The sequence below is a fragment of the Pseudochaenichthys georgianus genome, chromosome 12 (genome assembly GCF_902827115.2).
Source record: "Pseudochaenichthys georgianus chromosome 12, fPseGeo1.2, whole genome shotgun sequence".
In the NCBI taxonomy this organism is placed as follows: Eukaryota; Metazoa; Chordata; class Actinopteri; order Perciformes; family Channichthyidae; genus Pseudochaenichthys; species Pseudochaenichthys georgianus.
The window spans coordinates 21,709,496-21,730,173 of NC_047514.1; the positions used below are offsets into that span (position 1 = coordinate 21,709,496).

General features: G+C 42.3%; 2 protein-coding genes and 1 long non-coding RNA gene across 6 annotated transcripts in view; 1 reads left to right on the top strand and 2 right to left on the bottom strand.

Annotated features, from left to right (window-relative positions):
- Positions 1-9,289, top strand: part of pde8b (phosphodiesterase 8B) — a 49,408-nt gene extending 40,119 nt beyond the window's left edge. For all 3 annotated transcript variants that reach the window (XM_034096138.1, XM_034096137.1, XM_034096139.1), the window contains exon 22: positions 6,292-9,289. In XM_034096138.1, the coding sequence (XP_033952029.1) occupies positions 6,292-6,401 (110 nt within the window). In that variant the 3' untranslated portion in view covers positions 6,402-9,289. The remainder of the gene's footprint in view (positions 1-6,291) is intronic.
- On the bottom strand, positions 4,472-5,548 carry LOC139434863 (uncharacterized). Its single transcript, XR_011644167.1, has 3 exons — positions 5,362-5,548; positions 4,898-5,085; positions 4,472-4,752 (listed from the first exon to the last, which is right to left on the bottom strand). It is a non-coding gene; the product is annotated as an uncharacterized lncRNA (long non-coding RNA).
- A 353-nt stretch (positions 9,290-9,642) lies between the features above and the next one.
- On the bottom strand, positions 9,643-19,454 carry wdr41 (WD repeat domain 41). Of its 2 annotated transcripts, XM_034096454.1 has the most exons (14): positions 19,227-19,454; positions 19,043-19,111; positions 17,748-17,863; positions 16,872-16,920; positions 16,652-16,780; positions 16,484-16,546; positions 15,145-15,256; positions 14,941-15,003; positions 14,602-14,706; positions 14,305-14,489; positions 14,076-14,197; positions 13,323-13,408; positions 9,997-10,130; positions 9,643-9,912 (listed from the first exon to the last, which is right to left on the bottom strand). In XM_034096454.1, the coding sequence occupies exons 2-14, from the start codon at positions 19,088-19,090 to the stop codon at positions 9,772-9,774; spliced, it is 1,353 nt and encodes a 450-aa protein (XP_033952345.1). In that variant the 5' UTR covers positions 19,091-19,111; positions 19,227-19,454; the 3' UTR covers positions 9,643-9,771. The 2 variants fall into 2 exon arrangements, with proteins under 2 accessions (XP_033952345.1, XP_071061133.1); XM_071205032.1 differs by lacking the exon at positions 13,323-13,408.
- Between the last annotated feature and the right edge of the window lie 1,224 nt (positions 19,455-20,678).

Below are 20,678 nucleotides of genomic sequence, written 5' to 3' on the forward strand. Positions count from 1 at the left end.
GTGTTAAAATCCCTAGTCTTAGCAAAAGTTTTGAAACTGAGTATTGCTATCATTATTTCTCACTGACAATAAGTGTACATTTCAAGTTTAAATGTTTTGTATTGAGGGTGGCTATCCAAGTGATTTTCATCTGAGGAGCAGTCGGCTTCAATCCGGTTACACAGGGTTTCACACAAGGAAAAGAAAAGTCATAAAGTATTTTTTTAATTCCTGAAAAGAATGTCGAAAAAAAGTCATAGTATAGTACGTCGAAATTATCAGGAAAAAAACAACATAATAATAACAGAAAAAACATCCTAGTATAGTATGTTGAAAACTATCAGAAAAAGAGTCATATTATAGTATGTCGAAAACTAGTCATAGTGTGTCGGAAATGTCAGAAACAACTTCAATGTATAGTGTGTCAGTATAGTGTGTCAGAATAAAGTCATAGTAGCACGTCGATATTTTTTCTAAAAAACACCATAGCAGATGCTTAAGCTTTTAAATACTTTCTGTTCCGTGGAATTGGCTTTTATTTCTCAAAACCAGCCTTATTGGAAGACTCTGAATCATTGCCCGCATTTCTGACTTGTTCAGCTATTGAAATGTAATGAACGAAACAAAACATCAGACGATAAAACACAGCATCATAAATCATAAATGCCTCCAAGGATTTCTTCATTTTTCTTGGCAGACTGCAGGGTAGGAAATCAGAGGAAGGGGATGAGAAGGAGACAAGAGAAGTGGGAAGGACATCATGGTTCTTTAAGTTCTTCATTCCCACTGAATTTCCTTTTATTTAGTCTCCCCAAGAGGGAACTTGTTTACTGTCAACGCAGCTCTGATGTCACGGAAAGTTTCCAAATGCCAGTGGGACGGAGAGAAACTGCGAGGCTGTGAGGGGGGGGGAGTTGGGAAAATAGTAAAGGGTATGGGGGTTCACGGTCACTCTGTTAAGGGAGGGAAGAGCACAATTTCACTTACGAATAAACACATGCAGCAGCCGCTTTCAATTCACCAGGGTCGCTGTGGGGTCACCAAAAGAGGAAGTAAACAACACACAGGGGAGGGGGATCCTTTCTCCCACGAGTCCTTTCATGTGGGAGCAACTCTGATGTGTGTTAACATTAGCAAATATACATGAACCAAACACACACACTGAGCGCATGCCTGATAGCAGGTCTCACCGATTTCTGAAGCGCTTTTTATTTTCACAGAATCCTTAGGTCTTAAAACTGGAAGAGTTATTCGTTGTGAGTGTTCCTGCAGTTTATGCAAGATCCCCCCCCATGATGCAATTTGAATGTTCAGACTGAAATCAGCAATCCCTTTGTGCACAAAAAGAGTAAATATGAGTCAGTTAGTCTAATCAAGTAGAATTTTCTTTAAAGTTAGTCAACTTGTCACTAAATGATCGAGCCTTAAAGGTGGGGTAGGTAAGTTTGAGAAGCCGACTCGAGATACACTTGTTGTTATATTCCATGGAATGCTCTTAACGTCCCGATAGCAATGAATATCTGAAGTGCTTTGACAAAAAATCCATAAAAAAATGTCACCTGTGGAAGCCGTGGTACTGTAAAAAGCACGACCAATCATCTGAGCCGGCCCGGCTAAAGTAACTGGATGGCCTACCTGCCTGTCAGCCTTCCATCGGGGCACAAACTTATCTCGTGCCCTCATTGGTCATGTGCGCGTTCGTGTGTGTTGGAGGAGGGGCTCTGTGAGGAAGTGGCAGACTCAAACCCGAGGGCCCTTCTCACTTCGGTTAAATGGATTCCTTGCGTCCCTCACTTGCGTCGTTTCCCTGCGTTTAGTCCCTCCCACCAGGGAAGCATGGAGAGACGCAAGGAAACCACGAGAAGCAGGGGAATGAGTTTTAAGAGCAATGGGACGTCCTTTCCTCCGGAGCGTCACGTGAAGCCACGTCCGTTTGTGATGACGCTGCACAGCTGATCGTCTGACAGCAGCTCTGTCCCCGTTATTTCCACACACACCCCCGCCTCTGTTAGTACACATTTACTGACACAAACATTTGTATCATCTGTTGTTGACCCAAATACATTAAATAAAATAAGAATTCATTCTCAAAAAAGATAAATGCCATTCTTAAAATGTATAAACGAAAAAAGCGATCATGAAAATGTTTCCAATAAATGAAGAAAATGATTTTTGACCACTTTGTTGTTCAGATATATCACATGTTTGTAACTAAATGATACATGAATTGAAACAAACCACGGTATAAACTGAGGAGTGAGTCCCGTGAGGTTCATGTATTTTCTTCACTCCGCTGGGAAACTGCTCTCATGTCAAGAAGCATCAGATCAGTGCATGCACTGCCTCGTCCAATCAGTGAGCGATACACAGTAAGGGGGCGGGGCGAGTGTCTGAGGATTTCATCGAAGGATGGTCTGGTGGTTCCTCGGTTATCGCTCCTCCGTTATCGCTCCTCGCTCCTCCGGCAAAAATAAGGCCATTGGGACCATAGACATATAAAGAGTAGACGCCGCATCGACCGCTGCTGCCTATTGGCGCTGACGAGCCGTGGGGCCGCCATCTTGGACCGGTCACCCGCTCCACTCAGTGTAATCTGTCTGGCAGGCGCAATGAAGTGTCAGCGCATTTTATCAATCATAACTCGCTGAATACAAAACTGATTTTCACGGGGGGGGGTTTTCTGCAAACGTCATATATGTAGGCATGATACCGGACACATGATTCGGCGTATTTTAATATTCATAGTAGGCTTAACAGCAATAGAATATTCTGGTATTTGATAGCCTATGTTATGTATGATAGGTATTTTGCAAAAGACACACGATATATAATATATACACACACACACATAAAAAAACACTAATGGTCTATATATATGATAGAGAAGCATATTGTGTAGGCCTATACTCAGCTATTTTAATATGTTGAAAAATGAAGAAACAATAATACATTATACATAGACAGAAGTTATATATCAGTAAAAATGAATATCTATGTCATAAAAAATGAAAATGTACTTCTACATCTATATAAAAAATGTAAATGTTCAAGTTAAAACACAAGAACATGACACCACCCCGCCCAAACCATATTTACACAAAGTTGCTCATGACACCCGAATGCCCCGTGCATGCGGCTCCTCCAAAGCATGACTGAGAACCTCTTTCTCATATCTTTGTCTTTGGGAAACCATCAAAATAAAAACGGGAGATTTGAGAGTCAACACAAAAACATTTTAAGAAGGAGGTCAAGCTTATTTTCTTCCTTCTTCTTCCTAGATAGATTAGATTAGATTTTAGATTTAGATTAGGACCCTTTGTGTTTCAGGTGACAAAGACTTCGTCAGGTAATATGCAATGGGAGCCTTCCAATGTCCGTGTAGGCCAACCACCATGAACACAAGAGCCTCAGTAGCAGCATCGGTCTCATTGTTTCCATCACCCATGTCTACAAAAGCAGACATTGACTGGTTATGTGGATTATATTGCACATGTTGTCTGATGGCCATGTCATCCAACATGAGTGAAACACATCCATATTTAGCCTGGTCGTCCTGGCATCTTCTCTCCAGCATATCCAGCATCATCTTGTTCAGGCCAAGCTTGCCATCCACCGAACACAGCCACCTGTAAAAAAATTAAGTAGCTGCTATTTAACGTACTTGCAACCGTAATTTCCAAAAATGAAATTGAACAACATTAAGACTACCTTTTTGTTGTAGTCTCTCTGAGGTATTTGTATGCCTTTGGACCATGTAGATGGAGTGTGAGGGCACATTCTCTGTGGTCCTTGGAGTACTCATGGCCCTGCTTTGCCTTCAAGTCTATTTGAAGATCTGAAATTGTATGAGAAAAAATTAATAAGTCCCCTTCATATAATAACAAAGGAGTTTAATAAAGAGTGTAAGAGTAAGATGTACATGAATCTCAAAGTGCTACTTTCATCTTCCCTGAGTAGAAATCAAGCCTCTTTGAGTTCTTCATTAATGAGGTTCTTTTCCCTCAAATCCCCCAAAAGACTCCTCACTGTGGTCTCTGCCCTCTTTTCTCTAGCCATGGCATTCTTCCTCTCTCGCTCGAGACTCTCCACTCTTGCTAAAGCTTCATTGAGTCTGGCCTTAAGAGCAGTAGGAGAAGCAGGCGAGACATAGCTATGATCCCAGTAGAAAGAGGGATGAACATGGTTTGAGTGATGTTTCACTTCACACACAACACTTTGACACAACTAGAGTATGGCCCACATTCTTTCTTATAGTCATCACCTGTCAAAGCCACTGCCAGCATCATGCGTGTGTGTGTGTGTGTGTGTGTGTGTGTGTGTGTGTGTGTGTGTGTGTGTGTGTGGTGTGTGTGTGTGTGTGTGTGTGTGTGTGTGTGTGTGTGTGTGTGTGTGTGTGTGTGTGTGTGTGTGTGTGTGTGTGTGTGTGTGTGTGTGTGTGTGTGTGTGTGTGTGTGTGTGTGTGTGTGTGTGTGTGTGTGTGTGTGTGTGTGTGTGTGTGTGTGTGTGTGTGAGTGTGCCAGGAATGCATGTTCAACATGTCTTCAATTGTGTGTGTATGTGTTTATTTGTGAGTGTGTTTAATATGAGTGGCAGCAAACAAGAGAGATTTGACTTTGTCTAGGACCATTATGATATGATGTTGAAAATAGAAATACTCACATCATTAGGCTGAGGTTGTGAGTGTGAGGTTGAAGCTTCTGGGTCGTCCTGAGGGGCCACAGACAGGCTCTCTTCAGCTTTTCTGGAAGTAGACGTAGTCCTGCCCTTTTCTGGCTAAAATGAAAAAGCAGAATCACACACACACACACACACACACACACACACACACACACACACACACGCACGTCACCCTGCCCTGTTATTGATAATAGAATATTTACATTTATGAATGCTAATAACCGTATGATGATACACCTACTCTTTGGAGGTGAACCGGGAAGCTGAAGATGGAGGGAATAACACCATCTCTGAGTCGGACAATCTGTCCTGTCAAACTCGTCCTGCTTACAATGCTCACTGCAAATCACGGATGACTCGCTTGCAGTGAACCCTTCCCTCCTCAAAGCAACTTCCCACTTCTTTCTCATATCTTTGTCTTTGGGAAACCTTCAAAATAAAAACGGGAGATTTGAGAGTCAACACAAAAACATTTTAAGAAGGAGGTCAAGCTTATTTTCTTCCTTCTTCTTCCTAGATAGATTAGATTAGATTTTACTGTATTCATCCCACAACGGGGACATTCACTTGTTACAGCAGCGATTTATAAAGTCTCAGTTGGCCATGAACATAATGTTTGCTGGCTACGATTTCGCTGGCGGACATCAATACAGTACAATAATATTCTATTTACAAAATACAACCAATTATAATGTTGAATCTTACTTGTGAAAAGTAATCCCCCGACCCCTGTTCGCAATCGTCCGCCGATTTGCACAGCAATATGCTGCACAGTGCTCTGGCATCTTGAAACCTCTGCTGTCTCTGGGTAGAATGTCTGTAGGATGACCGGTCCAAGATGGCGGCCGTATTTCTTGCGCCCCAGCAGCCAATGCGGCGTCTACTCTTTATATGTCTATGATTGGGACGCTACTCAAGATGGCGCAGACAAATCAACTTCCGGTGAGACCGAGACCGAGGAGCGAGGAAATGAAAAATAAGAGAAGTGAGAAGGGCCCCGAGTCAAATTCTAGCGCACTCAAGCTGGTTTCTCCAAAAAATTACTTGTTTAAGCAATAAAGTATATGTTTCTGAAATGTAACAAATAAGGAGGAAAAGCGCTCCATCTTAAGATGTCTTGTTTTGTTTCAAATATCCACATTATTCAGTTTAAAATGTTATTTAACCTCAGTCAGCAAATCCCCACATTGAAGAAGTTGCGGCTTCCCTAAAAACCTAGCTTAAATTGTTATTTATTTTAAAAGGATGCTAATTAATTTGGTTTAGAATGCCTAAATAAATGCCCTAATTGTTAAAGGTGGGGTAGGTCATTTTCAGAAACATATACTTTATTGCTTAAACAAGTCATTTAATAATGTGCAGACTAAACTATAATCCGGCCTACACATTGCTTTCCCAGGCACTTCTGGCTGAGCCCCGGTGGAGGGACGTTGTTCATAATGCAAAGTAAACCCAGACTGCTAGAGCCTCAAGTTAACTGGATGAATTTTACACACATTTTTACAAAAAACAAAAACTGTTTCCATCTGTTAAAAGAAAGTCTATCTTAACAGCCAGTATGAACAGGAGGAACGATTAAGCTTATATTAGTATTGCTAAAAGACCATCTTAACTTGTGAGTGTTTCTCCCCTCAGCCTTCGCCAGCCTGCCCGGTCTCATGGAGCATCTGTCGGAGAATTACAATTACTGGAAGGGCCTGGACGAGATGAAGTGTAAGAGCCTGCGTCCTCCTCCTGCTTCTTGACGGAGTCCTCGGAGCAGGGCAGGACAGCGAACGCAGCCCCGCGCTGGAACAATTAGTCTCTTCTGCTGTGATTGGACGGGGACACGGCCCCGGAGCAGGGCCCTCGGGACCCTGAGAGCAGACAGGACGGACACTGAGACGCCGTTTCAATCTCAAATCACAGCCTCTTTTCCTTTACGTGGTTCTCGTTGAGCTGGGGTTCTTCCAGAGGAGACCAGGTTGTCATTTGAGGGCCCTGTCGACTCACTACTCCTAAAAAACCCTCCATGAAACTGTGTGGCCCCCGCGGCCCACCTGACAATCTGCACCATACAGTGTAACACACCACAAACCTGCACTTTAGCTTATCAAGACTATTCCATTTGGAGCGTCCTCTTGCTTTTCACAGTTTTTTCCTGTACATCTTTTCACTCTACGTCTGTCGATTGCTGAACACGATGGTGACCAAAGCTACAGGCACTGAAGTGAAAGCTTGTTCCTTTTTCAAGACTTGTGAAGGTGCTCACCTGGAACCATCCATTACTATGAGCTGTGATGCTGTCTACAGTATGAGACTCTGACTTGTGTCTGGGACCAAAAACTTTAATGATAAAGTATCAGAAACCATATTTAGCCAATTACCAGGGTCCAATCAGAGAGGGAGAACATGCTTCTAAATGTCCAGCCTCGTATCCGAGCTGCCATGGAAGAAGGGCTGCTGCGTTTGAGATTATTTCTTGGTTTAAAGATCATGTAGCTTCATCACGGTATCATTGTCCTTTGTGCACTGTGGAAGAAGTCAGTTAAGATCAAATAGAGGAACATAATTGCACTGTATCAGAGCTGCTTAATTTAGCTGTGATTAAAATATAACATAGCTTTGTGACACCAACTGTAGACACCCACATAGGAAGGACACATCTGACTTGGGAGGATCTAAGCAAGAATAACCTTTCCATGAATGTTGTACTGTACGAAATATACAAATCCTGTAGAGTCCATGCAACGTCAAAGCAGTGAGTCGCTGTGCCTGACCTCTCGGTGACCTCTCGATGTATGAGCAGGCTCCTCATCATGTTTGGATCCAGCTTGTAAACAGCAGCTGCAGATCGACCGTCTGCTCATCTGCTCCCGCTCTCACGTGGTTTCTGCCGAACCGGTTTAACTGTTTCTAGAAACCTTGCAACTCACCTTGCGTTCGGGGAAAAAATCTAGTCTGCACATGATTTTCAGATTATTTAATTTCAGAGAAACAAGACCCTCAGATCGTGATATGTGCAGGAAGTGTCTGCCCTCTGGTGGCCACATGGGGGAATTGCAGTAGCAACATTAAATCTGTGAAAACCCCACTTTTACCAGAAACATTTCTTATTTTGCTTTTAATATGAGCATTTAACTAGAATGACCTCTTAGTGTATGCTTTTGTGTAACTTTCAGAGCACTTTCTTCAATTTTAACATGACAATTTTAACATAAAACAATTGGGTTGGACATCAAACAGTAATCAATCTGCAAATATCCATATTACCCGCTCTAGTCCCTTGAGTTAACTCCAACAAACGCTCATTAAAGTATTAACTAAAGGCACGGAAAGTTATATACTGGTGCCTTATTATTTTATGATTTCGTGCAAACAGAAGTACTTTTAGTTGCAATATGTCCTCCTCTTCTCTCAAAAAAAAGCCATACATGTTTTAGATACTTTAGAATAAAATAACGACCTACAATATGTTGCTTTATGGTCTGTGCTACCGTTTTGTGAGTCAGTGTTAAGTTCTGTCACAATGGTCCTCACATTTGATCCTTTCTGTTTTGTACGGCTGTGAGGTTGAATCAGGGGAAGTTCGATCAGATGTGAATTCCACTATTGCTTTTAGAGTTCTCCTTTCAGTTCCCTTTGTCGAGAACTGGTCCACTTTAATGTGTTCAGAATAATGTATTGTCATTTTATTGATGACCAAGGTCTTAATCAAAGCCTTAATCTTGTCATGTCTCAGTGTTTTAGGTCTGCTATTGTTGCAATACACTGTAAACTACCTAATGTACCTGCTGTTCCTGTAAATACTCGCCCACTTTATTATTTTTGCTTTACATTTTCAATTATTTGCTTGTCACTTTTTTTTAGCGGTTATGTGTCGCAGGGGTGATTTCCAAAATCTCAGACTTGAAATGTGGCTACAGCCCTGAATGTTTCATGACATGAAGATATTTTTGCTAGTCGATAATGACGATTTCTATACACAAAGACGATTGAAATATTTCAGATTGACATGCCTTTCCTGTGAGCAGCAGTGACTGGAGTTTGATGATATGGATTAGATCAGATCTCAGTCTGCTGAGGCACCGACAGATTGTGGAACTGCTTGTTATGAACTAATGATAAGCCTTCGTCACGAACAGTGATTTCTATTTCCTCTCTTCCATCTCTGACACCGATGGCCGTGGCTGCGTGCCAATCCTGTGTGGTTTTCTATCATTTATAAACAACAACAATTAGAAAGTGACAACATTATATACAGAACAAATTATTTTTCAAAGACAGATTATTGGCCATGAGAACTGTAATGTGTGTTTTGAAAGATGTTACTGCCTCGTGCATAGTTGTGAACAAAAAGCTTTCCATCAGATCAACTAAATCTCTACCTTGTTTGTTTGCTCTCTGGATTATGATGTCTTATTTTGATGTTCTCTGTCCAACACCAACATGTATTGTGAGAGACGATTAAAGCATTCTTTAAATATCAAGTTGTGACAGGAATGGCATTCCAGAAATGTTAATGAATAGTTTTGACTTTTTGGGAGATGTACTTATTCGCTTTCTGGTAAGGAGTTGGATCAGAAGATCTGTCGACAGCCAGGAGATGGATAGCGTTGTCAAAACAAATATTATTAAATTTGACTAATCATCACATCATAGGTTGTTTGTTTTTTTCAACCCGAAGCATAAACATTACAAATTCACGATTTACTGGGAGTACGTGACAGGCGATACAATGTAATGTATTCTAGAGGTGATGGTAGCCAATCGTTTCCCTATTCCCATCTGTATGCTAAGCTAAGCTAACTGGCTACAGCTGCATATTTAGGGGACAGATATGTAGCCGGTAACGATCGACCAATCTAACTTTTTCACGAAGCAAATTAGCATTTTTCCCAAAGTGAGAACTTCAGAAAAGCAGAAGCCGATAATATACGTGCTGAGCTCCGAGAGGTCCGACTTCACATCAACCATATAATGCTTAAACACACATTGGAAATTGGAGGAGTTTTTTAAGTTACATACTTTAATTTAAGGTGCAAACAACAAACATGATCATTTAAAGCAAACAGTACATTACAAAGATAAGACCATCACGGGAAAGCTTTACATCTCAAGGCAGCGGGTCAAAGGTCAGAGTCCTTCATTCTCCTCCAGCTTCTGGAACAGTGCCAGGCTGCGGAGCTGGGACTGCCTCTCTCCGTTCTTCCACAGGATCAGCAGGTGGTCCGTGGAGCAGGTGACCAAACCGTTCTCCCTGAAGCTCACGAACATCTGACACAGGCACAACATCGGTGAAGCACTTCTGTCTCACTGTTTTAAAGTAGAACATACGTTTGGAAATCATAAAGACCATACCTGGACAGCTCCCGAGTGTCCAATGAGATCCCCCGTCAGCTCCAGCATCCGGATGTTTGGGACGTCCACCACCTTCTTTAACGGAGGAGCGCTCGGTTTGTTCGCCCGGCCGAAAGTCCACATGCCAAAGAAGCCTGGGGTAAAGGACAGAGGAGACAAAGAGATATCCACGAATATTGGATTGAAGAAGACTGCACAATATATATACCGTACTTTTCGGACTATAAAGCGCACCTGCATATAAGCCGCAGCAGCTACATTGTCCGTCTGTCTTGCTCTCGTTCTGTCTCTCGGTTCCACTTTTACTTTGACGCGCTACCTGTCACTCTTTTCCGGCCTCCAGCTTTTCCTGCTGGAGCCCGCCGCTTAAAATCCATAGATTTGGGAGGTTCCCTAGTGGCCGTTAGCTGTACACAAAAAATGGGGAAAAAAGTCGCGGCTTATAGTCCGAAAAGTACGGTAATCTATTTTTGTATTGACTGTTCTTGTTACTTATATAATCACAGTTGGTTGTTGATGCATGGACAACATGTGTTTCTGTAGATTCAGATGAAGAGAACAGCCAAGTAGGATTGCCTTTAAATAAAATGTCTGGACTACATTTAAACATTGTATAATCAAAGATGTTTCACATATAATGGATCAAATGACAACATGTCTTCTTCATATTTCTATGTTTGCTTTCTTTCTGACTCACACATGTTTTCCCTTAGTTGTAATATGGTGAACTTGTAAGCAAGCATTTCATATTTACACATCCAGCAGTTAAGGGGCAACATCGTCCACTCGATGAATTTAAATCTAATATCCACTCTCTTTTAACTTAGTTTTAAAAGTCACCTGAGATAAATGTATGGCTTGTTCAGCCTCTACATTCTCAGCCACCTGCTACCACCAGTCGAAACACAATGAGTAGCAGTTATTCAGATCATTGATTCATCATTTCAGTCATTTTTCAATAACCAATGAATTCCAATATGCTCTGGTTGCAGCCACTGAAATGAGAATGTCATGTACATTATAAATTAAATGCTTTAGGACCCTTCCACATTGCTACAATTATGGCTAATACACTTGGTTGTATTACAGTTTACATTAAAGAGGCAAGACATTGATTTCTGGTTTCCTGGAGAAATAAGATAAACAATAATAATGTATATGAACGACTAATAACAGCTAGACCATCAAAGACAGCACAACCACAAACACACACACACTTCAGAGCAGCCCACTTCAGGGGGAAACACACCGGAGTGCGACAGTAACTCTCCTTTGATATATACAACACGCCATCTGGACTGCATTACTGCACCTCCACCCCGCCATCAAGACACTCAGCCGCACATACCAACATTGAGTTCAGGCAATTTCTCCTCATTGAACTTTTGGATTCAAACCTATGTGCTACTTATGTATTCTATCACTGGGAACAAAATCCAGCTGAAGTGGAAAATCCACAAGAAGAAATGGGACGATGGCCTACTTCTTGATATGTCTGAAAATATGAACTACTTGGCATCCTATCAGCAGTGTCACTGCTGAATTGAGAAGAGGCTTCTCAATTCTTACATTCCCTCTCCTCGACTCCTCGGTCCTCCGGTAGTGACCCGGAAATGAATTTCAGCGCGCCATGTTGAAGGACGTCTCATTTCTCTAAATGCACTTCGAGGACCGAGGATCGAGCGTCGAGGAGGCTCTCTGGAGGAGCTCTAACCGAGGATACACTGATGGGTCCTCCACGGCTCCTCCGTGGATGCATTTCCGGGAACGGTGGAGGCGTGACGCACGGCCGGACTTATCTCAGCCAATGACAGCTCTGCATGCATCCCCTGGATATTATTTTATTAACTGCTTTCATCGCGATGCGATGTTTACAGTGAGAACAGCTGTGAGGTCCGTGCAGAAAGCAGAGCAGTGTGTATAATATATATCACTCAGTATAACAGGCCTACTCTCTTTATTTGCTTTAGTTTAGTAGATATCTACAAAGAGTCCATCTTTTTCTAAAACCATTTAGTGCTTCACAATAAAATACACAACGGCTGTAGCCTGTTTATGCTTTAGGAGCTGTAGGTGTGTGTGGTACAGTGTGTGTGTGGTACGGTGTGTGTGTGTGTGTGTGTGTGTGTGTGTGTGTGTGTGTGTGTGTGTGTGTGTGTGTGTGTGTGTGTGTGTGTGTGTGTGTGTGTGTGTGTGTGTGTGGTACGGTCGGTGTGTGTGTGTGTGTGTGTGTGTGTGTGTGGTACAGTGTGTAGGTGTGCGTGGTACAGTGTGTACTGTAGGTGTGTGTGTACTGTAGGTGTGTGTGTGTGTGTGTGTGTGTGTGTGTGTGTGTGTGTGTGTGTAGGTGTGTGTGTGTGTGTGTGTGTGTGTGTGTGTGTGTGTGTGTGTGTGTGGTACAGTGTGTAGGTGTGCGTGGTACAGTGTGTACTGTAGGTGTGTGTGTACTGTGTGTGTGTGTGTGTGTGTGTGTGTGTGTGTGTGTGTGTGTGTGTGTGTGTGTGTGTGTGTGTGTGTGTGTGTGTGTGTGTGTCGGTGTGTGTGTGTGTGTGTGTGTGTGTGTGTGTGTGTGTGTGTGTGTGTGTGTGTGTGTCGGTGTGTGTGTGTGTGTGTGTGGTACAGTGTGTCGGTGTGTGTGTGGTGTAGGTGTGTGTGCGTAGATGCGGCGGACAGACGGGTCTCAGTTGGTTTGGTGTCCTATGCTTACTTTTAATACTTGTAAATACAACTTTTGGCCCGTAATTTCAATTCCCAATTTTAGCGACCAGAGAGAGGGAGGGGGGTGGGGGGGGGGGGGTATATCCAGTCTCTGATTGTGTTACTTTATTATGAGAGTGCTCTCATACTTTAAATTGTATATATTTATATAAATATGTGTGTGTGTGTGTGTCCGCATCTGTAGCCTGTTAGTCTCATTATACCGCACTGTGAATGAATCAAAGTAAATATATAAGTGGTCATGAACACATCTGTCCATCAGACAGAGGCTGCTGTGCCTCTGCATCATTAATGGACGTCTCTTTAAAATGACCGCTCAGAGGAGAGGAGTTCTCATTTCTCTAACCGCCTGCTGCTTCCCCTCCTCTCTCCTCGGTTCCCCTCCTCTCTCCTCGGTTCCCCTCCTCAGTCCTCCGCTCGCATCTCCTGTGGGCGGGACTAAGTCTCGAGGATAGGAGTCGAGGAGGGGAGGGGACATTTAAGAATGGAGAAGCCTCTAGAGTGTCTGTTTGTGTGTGTGCCCTGTTGTGTGCGTGTGCCCTGTTGTGTGCGTGTGCCCTGTTGTGTGCGTGTGCCCTGTTGTGTGCGTGTGCCCTGTTGTGTGCCACCTGAAGATGCGGGCTCAGCAGACAGAGGCAGGTCCTGGATCTCCCACATCCTCACGCTGCCGTCCTCAGAGCAGGACATCAGCTCGCTGGAACAGAGACGGTGTAAACACGTCTCGAGCAAGATTTGATTGACACAGATATACATTGTTTCTTAGCCTTTGCTTTAAGCTAACTCTTAATGTTTCTTTCTATAATCTTTGCTTCTTGTACGTCAGGAGTGTCCAAACTTTTTTCACTGAGGGCCACATAAATAAAAGCATACTAAAGTCTGGGCCACTCACTAGAGGTGAGGTATACTGCCTCATAAGTTATAAGTTACCAAATTGATCAAATATAGGTAAATGATGCTTGATGCTTGAAGATGCTTATAATAAGGGGAAACATGAGGGGCATTTTTTTAAGCTTGGTATGGGCTTTTTTTTTTATCAATTAAATTTTTTTTCAACTTTAATTTATTTAATTTATTTGAAAAGTGGGCTCATGAAACCTCCTCTTTAATATGTTTAGATATATTTAACAAGTGCAATATAAGAAAAGAATGCTTTTTGCTGAGGGCCGATTAAAAAAGGCTAACGTGCCGCAGTTGGACCCCAGGCTGTAGTTCGGACACCTCTTTTGTACGTTACTAAACCCATTTTTTTTTAAAAGGCAGAAAAATTGTCTTTGGTTAAACTCCAGAGAGCCAAAGAAATGTCCTTTTTGTTTCTTTTCATCCCACATTGAAGCGGTTAGAGACAGGATCTGATTTCTCACCTGTCAGACAGCAGCATGGTGTGCAGGACGTTAGAGTCGTGGGCCGCCTTCCTGTAGGCCACCACCGTCTTGGTCAGAACGCTGAACACATACAGACCGCTGCCTACAGCTGCAAGGATGTGCTACAAAACACATACACACAACTTTATTTACAGTATGTAACACAATAACAAAACAAAACACAAACAATGTTTAATGACACACAACAAACACATCCCGTGTTCCTCACCCTTCCATTGGTGGTCAGATGCTGGATGGACATCTCACTGGGTTTGGGAGCAGCCAATCGTATTTCGGCCTGAGTGCAGGCTTGTGACTCCTCCCACAGGATGTGCTCATAGGCCATGATGTTCCATTCAATCGCATCCCATAATATCAGCTCGCCCGCGTGGGAGCCGCTCGCAAAGAGCCCGTCTGAGGAAGAGACAGAACTAAAGTCATATAAAGCTCAGGGGGCAATGTCTCATTCTCTTAAAGCTGAATGAAGCCAGTTAGAGAAGTCGGATTCTTTTCTTAAATAACTAACCATTGACGTTAATAAGAGCTCGAATCCGGTCCTGGTGGTCGGACAGACAGCGGACCTCAGCCACCGATATGGAAGTATCTGTGGAGACCGTCAGCCTGTAGATCACTGCAAGGAAGAAAATACATACATTTGTTCTGTGTTTATTGACTTGTTGTTTTGGTCTATCACAAAGTAATGCGTTGGTCCGTTTATGAATATTGTTTGATTTTATTCATTGTGTTTGCTTTCAGTGGCACTTTGAATGACCTTTCTTCTATTAAAAGTGAAATACAAATAAAGTTTGAATGATATCAACAATATTGACAATATTTTGCACATATTAAACATTCTGTCTCGTACCTATCTCTTTATCCATTGCAGCTGCTATGCAGTTCTTGGGCAGCTCTATCAAAGCAGTTATTCCTGCAGTTATAAACACAAAACAACAACATTAATCAGTGTGTGTGCAAACAGCCGGGATGGGGGGGGGGGGGCGTTGTTGGTGCAACAATCACCACATGAGAGGTTTATTGTGACAGTTATTCTTCCTTTGTTCCTCCTCACCGGTGTCGCTGTGGTTGGGTCGCTGACACTGCAGCTGGAAGTCTTTGTTCCACACACACAGCTCCCCCCCGCCCGAGACAAACACACACAGCCGCTCCAGCACCAGCAGACACTGAGGGACACAAGGATCAGCACATGCGTGTTATTTATTTTCATTTTGACGTGCAGACACAAACAAAACAATTCCAATACAATGAGCCTTTAGATGCTGTCATTAACCTTAATGTGTGAACAAGGGGAGGCAATAACCATTTCTTTCTTGAATCATAACTGTCAGAAGAAAAAAAGTGTCAAACGTTTTAATTGGTATTTTACCTTTCTTGCCAAAACAAACTTAATTGCCTACACACTGCCCCTACACACTGCCCCTACACCCTACCCCTACACACTGCCCCTCCGTGATGGTGTGAACTCCGTGGAGTGACACTCGCAGCTCAACGAGGCTCCCTCCTGTCAGATGGAGGGAGTAAACACAGCAGCAAGCTTTGGAACGGCCCCCTCTCTCCGGCAGAAACAGGAAGTGCCGTAACTGTATGTAACAACGGTTTCAAATCAGCATCTCTTGGACAAAAAAATTCAGTTTTAAACCTGATGTTTTTTTGCAACGGTCTGTAAATATACACAACTTTATAATAAAATGCACACATTTACATTTTTCTAGACTAAACACAGGTTTGATCCCAAGTTAAAAACATATGAGGTCATCATGAGGTTGTTAACATCGCAGTTTATCAGTGGATGTTTGCTGGAACTACTTGTTAACAGCTTGTTTCCTGACGGACACACACAGCGTGACTCCGGTCAGGTAGAGACCGGTCTCAAGTCAGCACCGCTGCAGACTCGATAGCCCACTCCCCCTCCACACCGCTCCACACTCGTTGCTTTGGAACAGCGCAAACGGAGGGGTAGTGTGTAGGGGTAGGGTGTAGGGCATTGTTTGGGATTGGGCCATTATGTTTTATATCAGTATGTATGGAGCTTACTGGCCGTTAGAAAATATGGACGTTTCCTTCAAAACTACTGAAAAATCTTTATCTTTCTAGACATGTTCTTGTTAGAAAGTAACGGTTAATAAGAAGAAGATGGAACAGTGAAGTGCACAAAGCAGAAATACACACCATAGCAATAAGAAAAGGAGAATAGGAGTAGTTCCTTACTCAAATGTAACTTTAATAGCATTATCTCTAGTCGTTGGGTAAATAGAGCGCCGTCAAACTCAATGATATCTCGATGTGGCTTTTACTTTAAAACATGCCTTCTTCAGGGAGGACACGCAACTGCAAAATGGTCATAACATTAACATAACAAGGCTCATGTCTATAAGGGGCTTATCAATTACCTTTACAGAGGACTGAAGATCTGAAATGGTCTGAACCCTGTTGCCTGTGTCCGGGTCCCACAGCTGACCAATCAGGTTAAGGAAAATAAAGTTTGAATTATAAAACACAACAATAAATTGTGAATGCTTTTAGTATGTATTTAAAAGTATTGTGTGCTTTGAGGATACGCTGAGACTCCGGTCAGAGGACGCTGTGAGGAGCGAGGTGTGCGTCGTGTCTCCATCGTCACAGGAGAAGGTGGTCATGGCTGTTATCTGCTGCGAGTGGCCCCTCAGCTCCTGGAGTCTCTCTCCGGTCTAACAGTCAGGAAGAAGAGAAAGAAAAAACATTAGTGCCACTGCGTTCATTTTCATAATGCACTGAAATAATCAACTTGCCGCTTATCACCTCAACATTCCACACCAAAACCAGGCCATCATCGCCCGCTGAGGCACATCTGGAAAACACAAGATGACAGTTTGAGTTGTAGACTCCTACGTGACAGAAATGCTTCAGTTCACCTGAAGGCCTCATCTTAAAGGTAGCCAAACACACCAAGTTAATCTCTATCTGTGTGAGGAATCATTTCCTGTAGCTCCATCTCCTCTCAAGGAATCTTAAAAAAACATCTGTCCTGGGGTTTCCACCTCCACTTGCCCTTTGACCCTCGAGCGTCCACACTACCTGTTCCCAAAATCAACAGACAGGATGACCGGATAAAAAAAAGAGATACAATGAGAAGAGAGGAACTGTCGAGGATACATTTTCGGACTTCAAAAGCAATCTGGAGAGAATTTTCTGCCCTTTGCCCCCGACTGAGGACCTGAGAGCGGAGAGGACGAGACCCAGAGGAGGAGGTTATTACTGGGGGAGACCAGGCGTGAAGCAGCACCCCCCCTACTGACACACACACACACAACCAGACCCACACACACATACTTAGTTCTGTTATAAATCCCAATCTGAGCACTTATGCAGACCCACTCTACCATGATGTGTGCAGCATGCTCTCACAAAGCAGCGGAGGAGAGATCAGGTGCAGAACCTTTCGATGTGTGCGTGCATGTGTGTACGGACGGCATTAAAGGGCTTTGTGTATACTGTACTGCACACACAATCACATAGTGGTGATGATTGGGCTCTTGTCATGCTCTGTACGTTTTCTGTAGGTGAGGATCTCCTGTCAATCACAGAGGGATAGAGGCCAGCCAAGGGTAGAGAGGAGAGAGGTTAGAAAGAGAAAAAAAAGAAGAGAGGATGGAGGGGGGGTCGTGGTCTGCTTACCTGAAGTCATCAATCTGCACCAGAAATCGAACAATGTCAAAATGTCCTTTCAGCACCTGCAGCTCAGTGAACCAGTTTTTGGGCTGTTCCTCTCCGATGCACAACACGGAGCTTTTCTGCACACAGAGGAGGAAAGTAGTGAGACACGAGCTGAGCTGCAGAGTGAGAGTCTCTGAGAGAGGGAGAGCAGGGACAAATAACGGTGGAAAGCACATTTATTTAAGTATCACACTTACGACATTTTAAGGGATGTGTACTTTAATAAATACATTTCGAATGGGGAAATATTGTACTTTTTACTGCTCATTATTTTTAGGACAGCTATGATTACTTTTCATATTAAGATTTTACCTTAATACGATACGGTAATTAAAAACCATGCAAGCTTTTGTTCCCTGTCTTTTTGGTTTGGTGCCAATAAAGTTTGTTCACTTGGGCCCCACGGCATGTTTCCGATGTCTTGCATGTGTTTCACCAAAGAGACATTTACCTTCTTACATTGAGGCCAACTGAAGTCAAATGATCCGTTATTTCATAATAAAAAAGGAAAGTTAGAGAAAAGTCTGCTAATTAGGAAGTGATTTGTGTTGCAGAGCTTTGCTTTCTCTGCTTTCCTTTTCTCATATTTATCTAACAAGATGTATCATGTGACCTTTCAGAGACCACTTGATGAAACAGCCTAAATGTACATAAAGTGCAAGAGAAACGTTTATTAACTCAGCAGACAATAATTATGTAAAATGTGTTGCTGTTTTTAATTGAAAAGTCTACATTTTGTTATTAGCTTCCATGTGAAGTAACGTTTTGTAAGGATCTTTGAATTCCATGTGTACTATGATGAAATGTGCTACTTCATAAACTAACCTTAAACCCAGTGACTTAAAATTATTGAAGCATTCAATTACTACACTGGAAGAGTAGGACAAGCCTTTTTAATTGGATTGTAGTCCAACTTTAATTTTATATTGATATTGTAATTAAATGTATTTTTTAAAAGCCCTCATGTCCAAATTCAATCCAGACAGTAATACTGATAGTATGACTATACGTGGATAAGTAGCTTGCGCCTCTTTTTACTGTATTATATGTCTTCTTCTATTTTGTATATTGATACAATTCGGCAGTTTTTTATTGCAAGGCTTGATTTTTGCAAACTAAACAGCACAGTCAGAGTAAACAGACCGCAGTGGATGACTGTCAGTTATCCAACCTCAAACTGACTTCACAGTGACGTTAAAAAAAGATAAACGTTGATCAGACAGTTAGCATAGCATAGCTACCCCGTTACAGCTTACCTCCAATGAACCCTGAGCTTCTCGACCACCAAGAATCCACCGAAGCATCGTGTTGACGGTTAACGTTGGCTGAATGACACAGAATAAAGCAAGTTTACATATTAATCTAAATAAGAGCCAATAACATAACAACTGTGTAACTGAAGCACAACAACACTACAGGTGCGCGTGCACTGCGTCTCACCACTCATTAGCGTAAACAGAAACCAGAGACGCTTCCGCCTGATGTATGTCCTTTTTCTCGCCCTTTCTCGTATTTCCTTTTTCTCGCCCTTGAGAGAAGATTTTAAGATCTATGTTTTGTCCACCTGATATTTTAACCAGAATATAACGTTGTTGCAGTAGTGTCTGCTAGCTACGTGTTAATGTACAGATTCTGTCACGACCAAAACAAACCATTCATGTGACTCAAGCTACGGAAGCATTGGCAGGACAAACATCATTCTGCCGATAAATACTGGTACTATATATAAACAACACATTTGATTTATTATACGTGTTTTCCTTAAAGATATACAGCAGAGTAACTTTAACATATAAAAAATACTGTTTTGATTCATATTTGGGGTTTTCAACAAAAATAAAAATGTATGTACAAAATGTCAATAATTGTATAATGAAAAAGTAGGTTCTCACTTGCAAATAATTTCCGTTGTTTTTTGGTGGACACAATAAACATGAGTAAGGGAATCTGATTTGGCGAATATGTACAGTTTAACTGTTTAAAATTATACATTTTAAATTATATGTTCTGTTAAATCTAGGAATATAAAAACAGTTTTGTCTGAGAAAGAATAGCCCAATCAGAGAACTAACCCGGTCATTTTGAACGTCCCTCTGGTTTTTGCTCCATTAGCCAAACCACAGTTAAAAAAAGTTTACATTTGTTTAAAGTCTTCACTAATTATATGAACGTATTAGTTTTTACAATTACTTTATACAAATATTTTTATTTTTATGAATGTAAAAACAGCCTTTTAATGTCAAACTGCACATACATTATTCTGTTGTGAGAAATTCAAACAACCAAGGGAAGTCACAAGTACACAGTTCTGAGTGTCATCCTACTTTTTACAACTAGATGGCAGTGTGTATCAATCCCATGAGATCAGAGGAAGCTTCAAACCCAATATAGCCAGGACAAAAACGGTATTTGTGTCAAAGGTTTTAACATTTATCTATTATACTGAGAGAGAAAATCAAATGATTTGACTGATTCGCTTTATATGATTTTGATGGTCTTTTTATGAAGACCTCTCTGTCTACACGTGTTGTTACTTCCCCTTATGTCTCTCCAAACAATGACTTCTGCATCAATGTTGACCTGCTCTTCCTCCATATCCTCCTCATCCATTCTCCTTCCTCCTCCTCTCGGTGTCTCCCCTGTTAACACAAAAATACACACACACCACACACACAGTCACACATCACCCTAGCTGTGTCTACTCCTGCTCCCCCGATTGAGACGACACGCAGTGTAGGGCCTGTGACCTTCATGGTGGCTCAGATCTGCGGCTGGCACTGATTTCTGATTTAGTGTCGATCCGCCGCGCTTGTCAGGGGCTGCGAGGTGCTTTCCATGCGGTAATAGAAAAGCTCAAGGGCAGCTAGAGAAAGGAGGAGGCAGAGAGTGGGA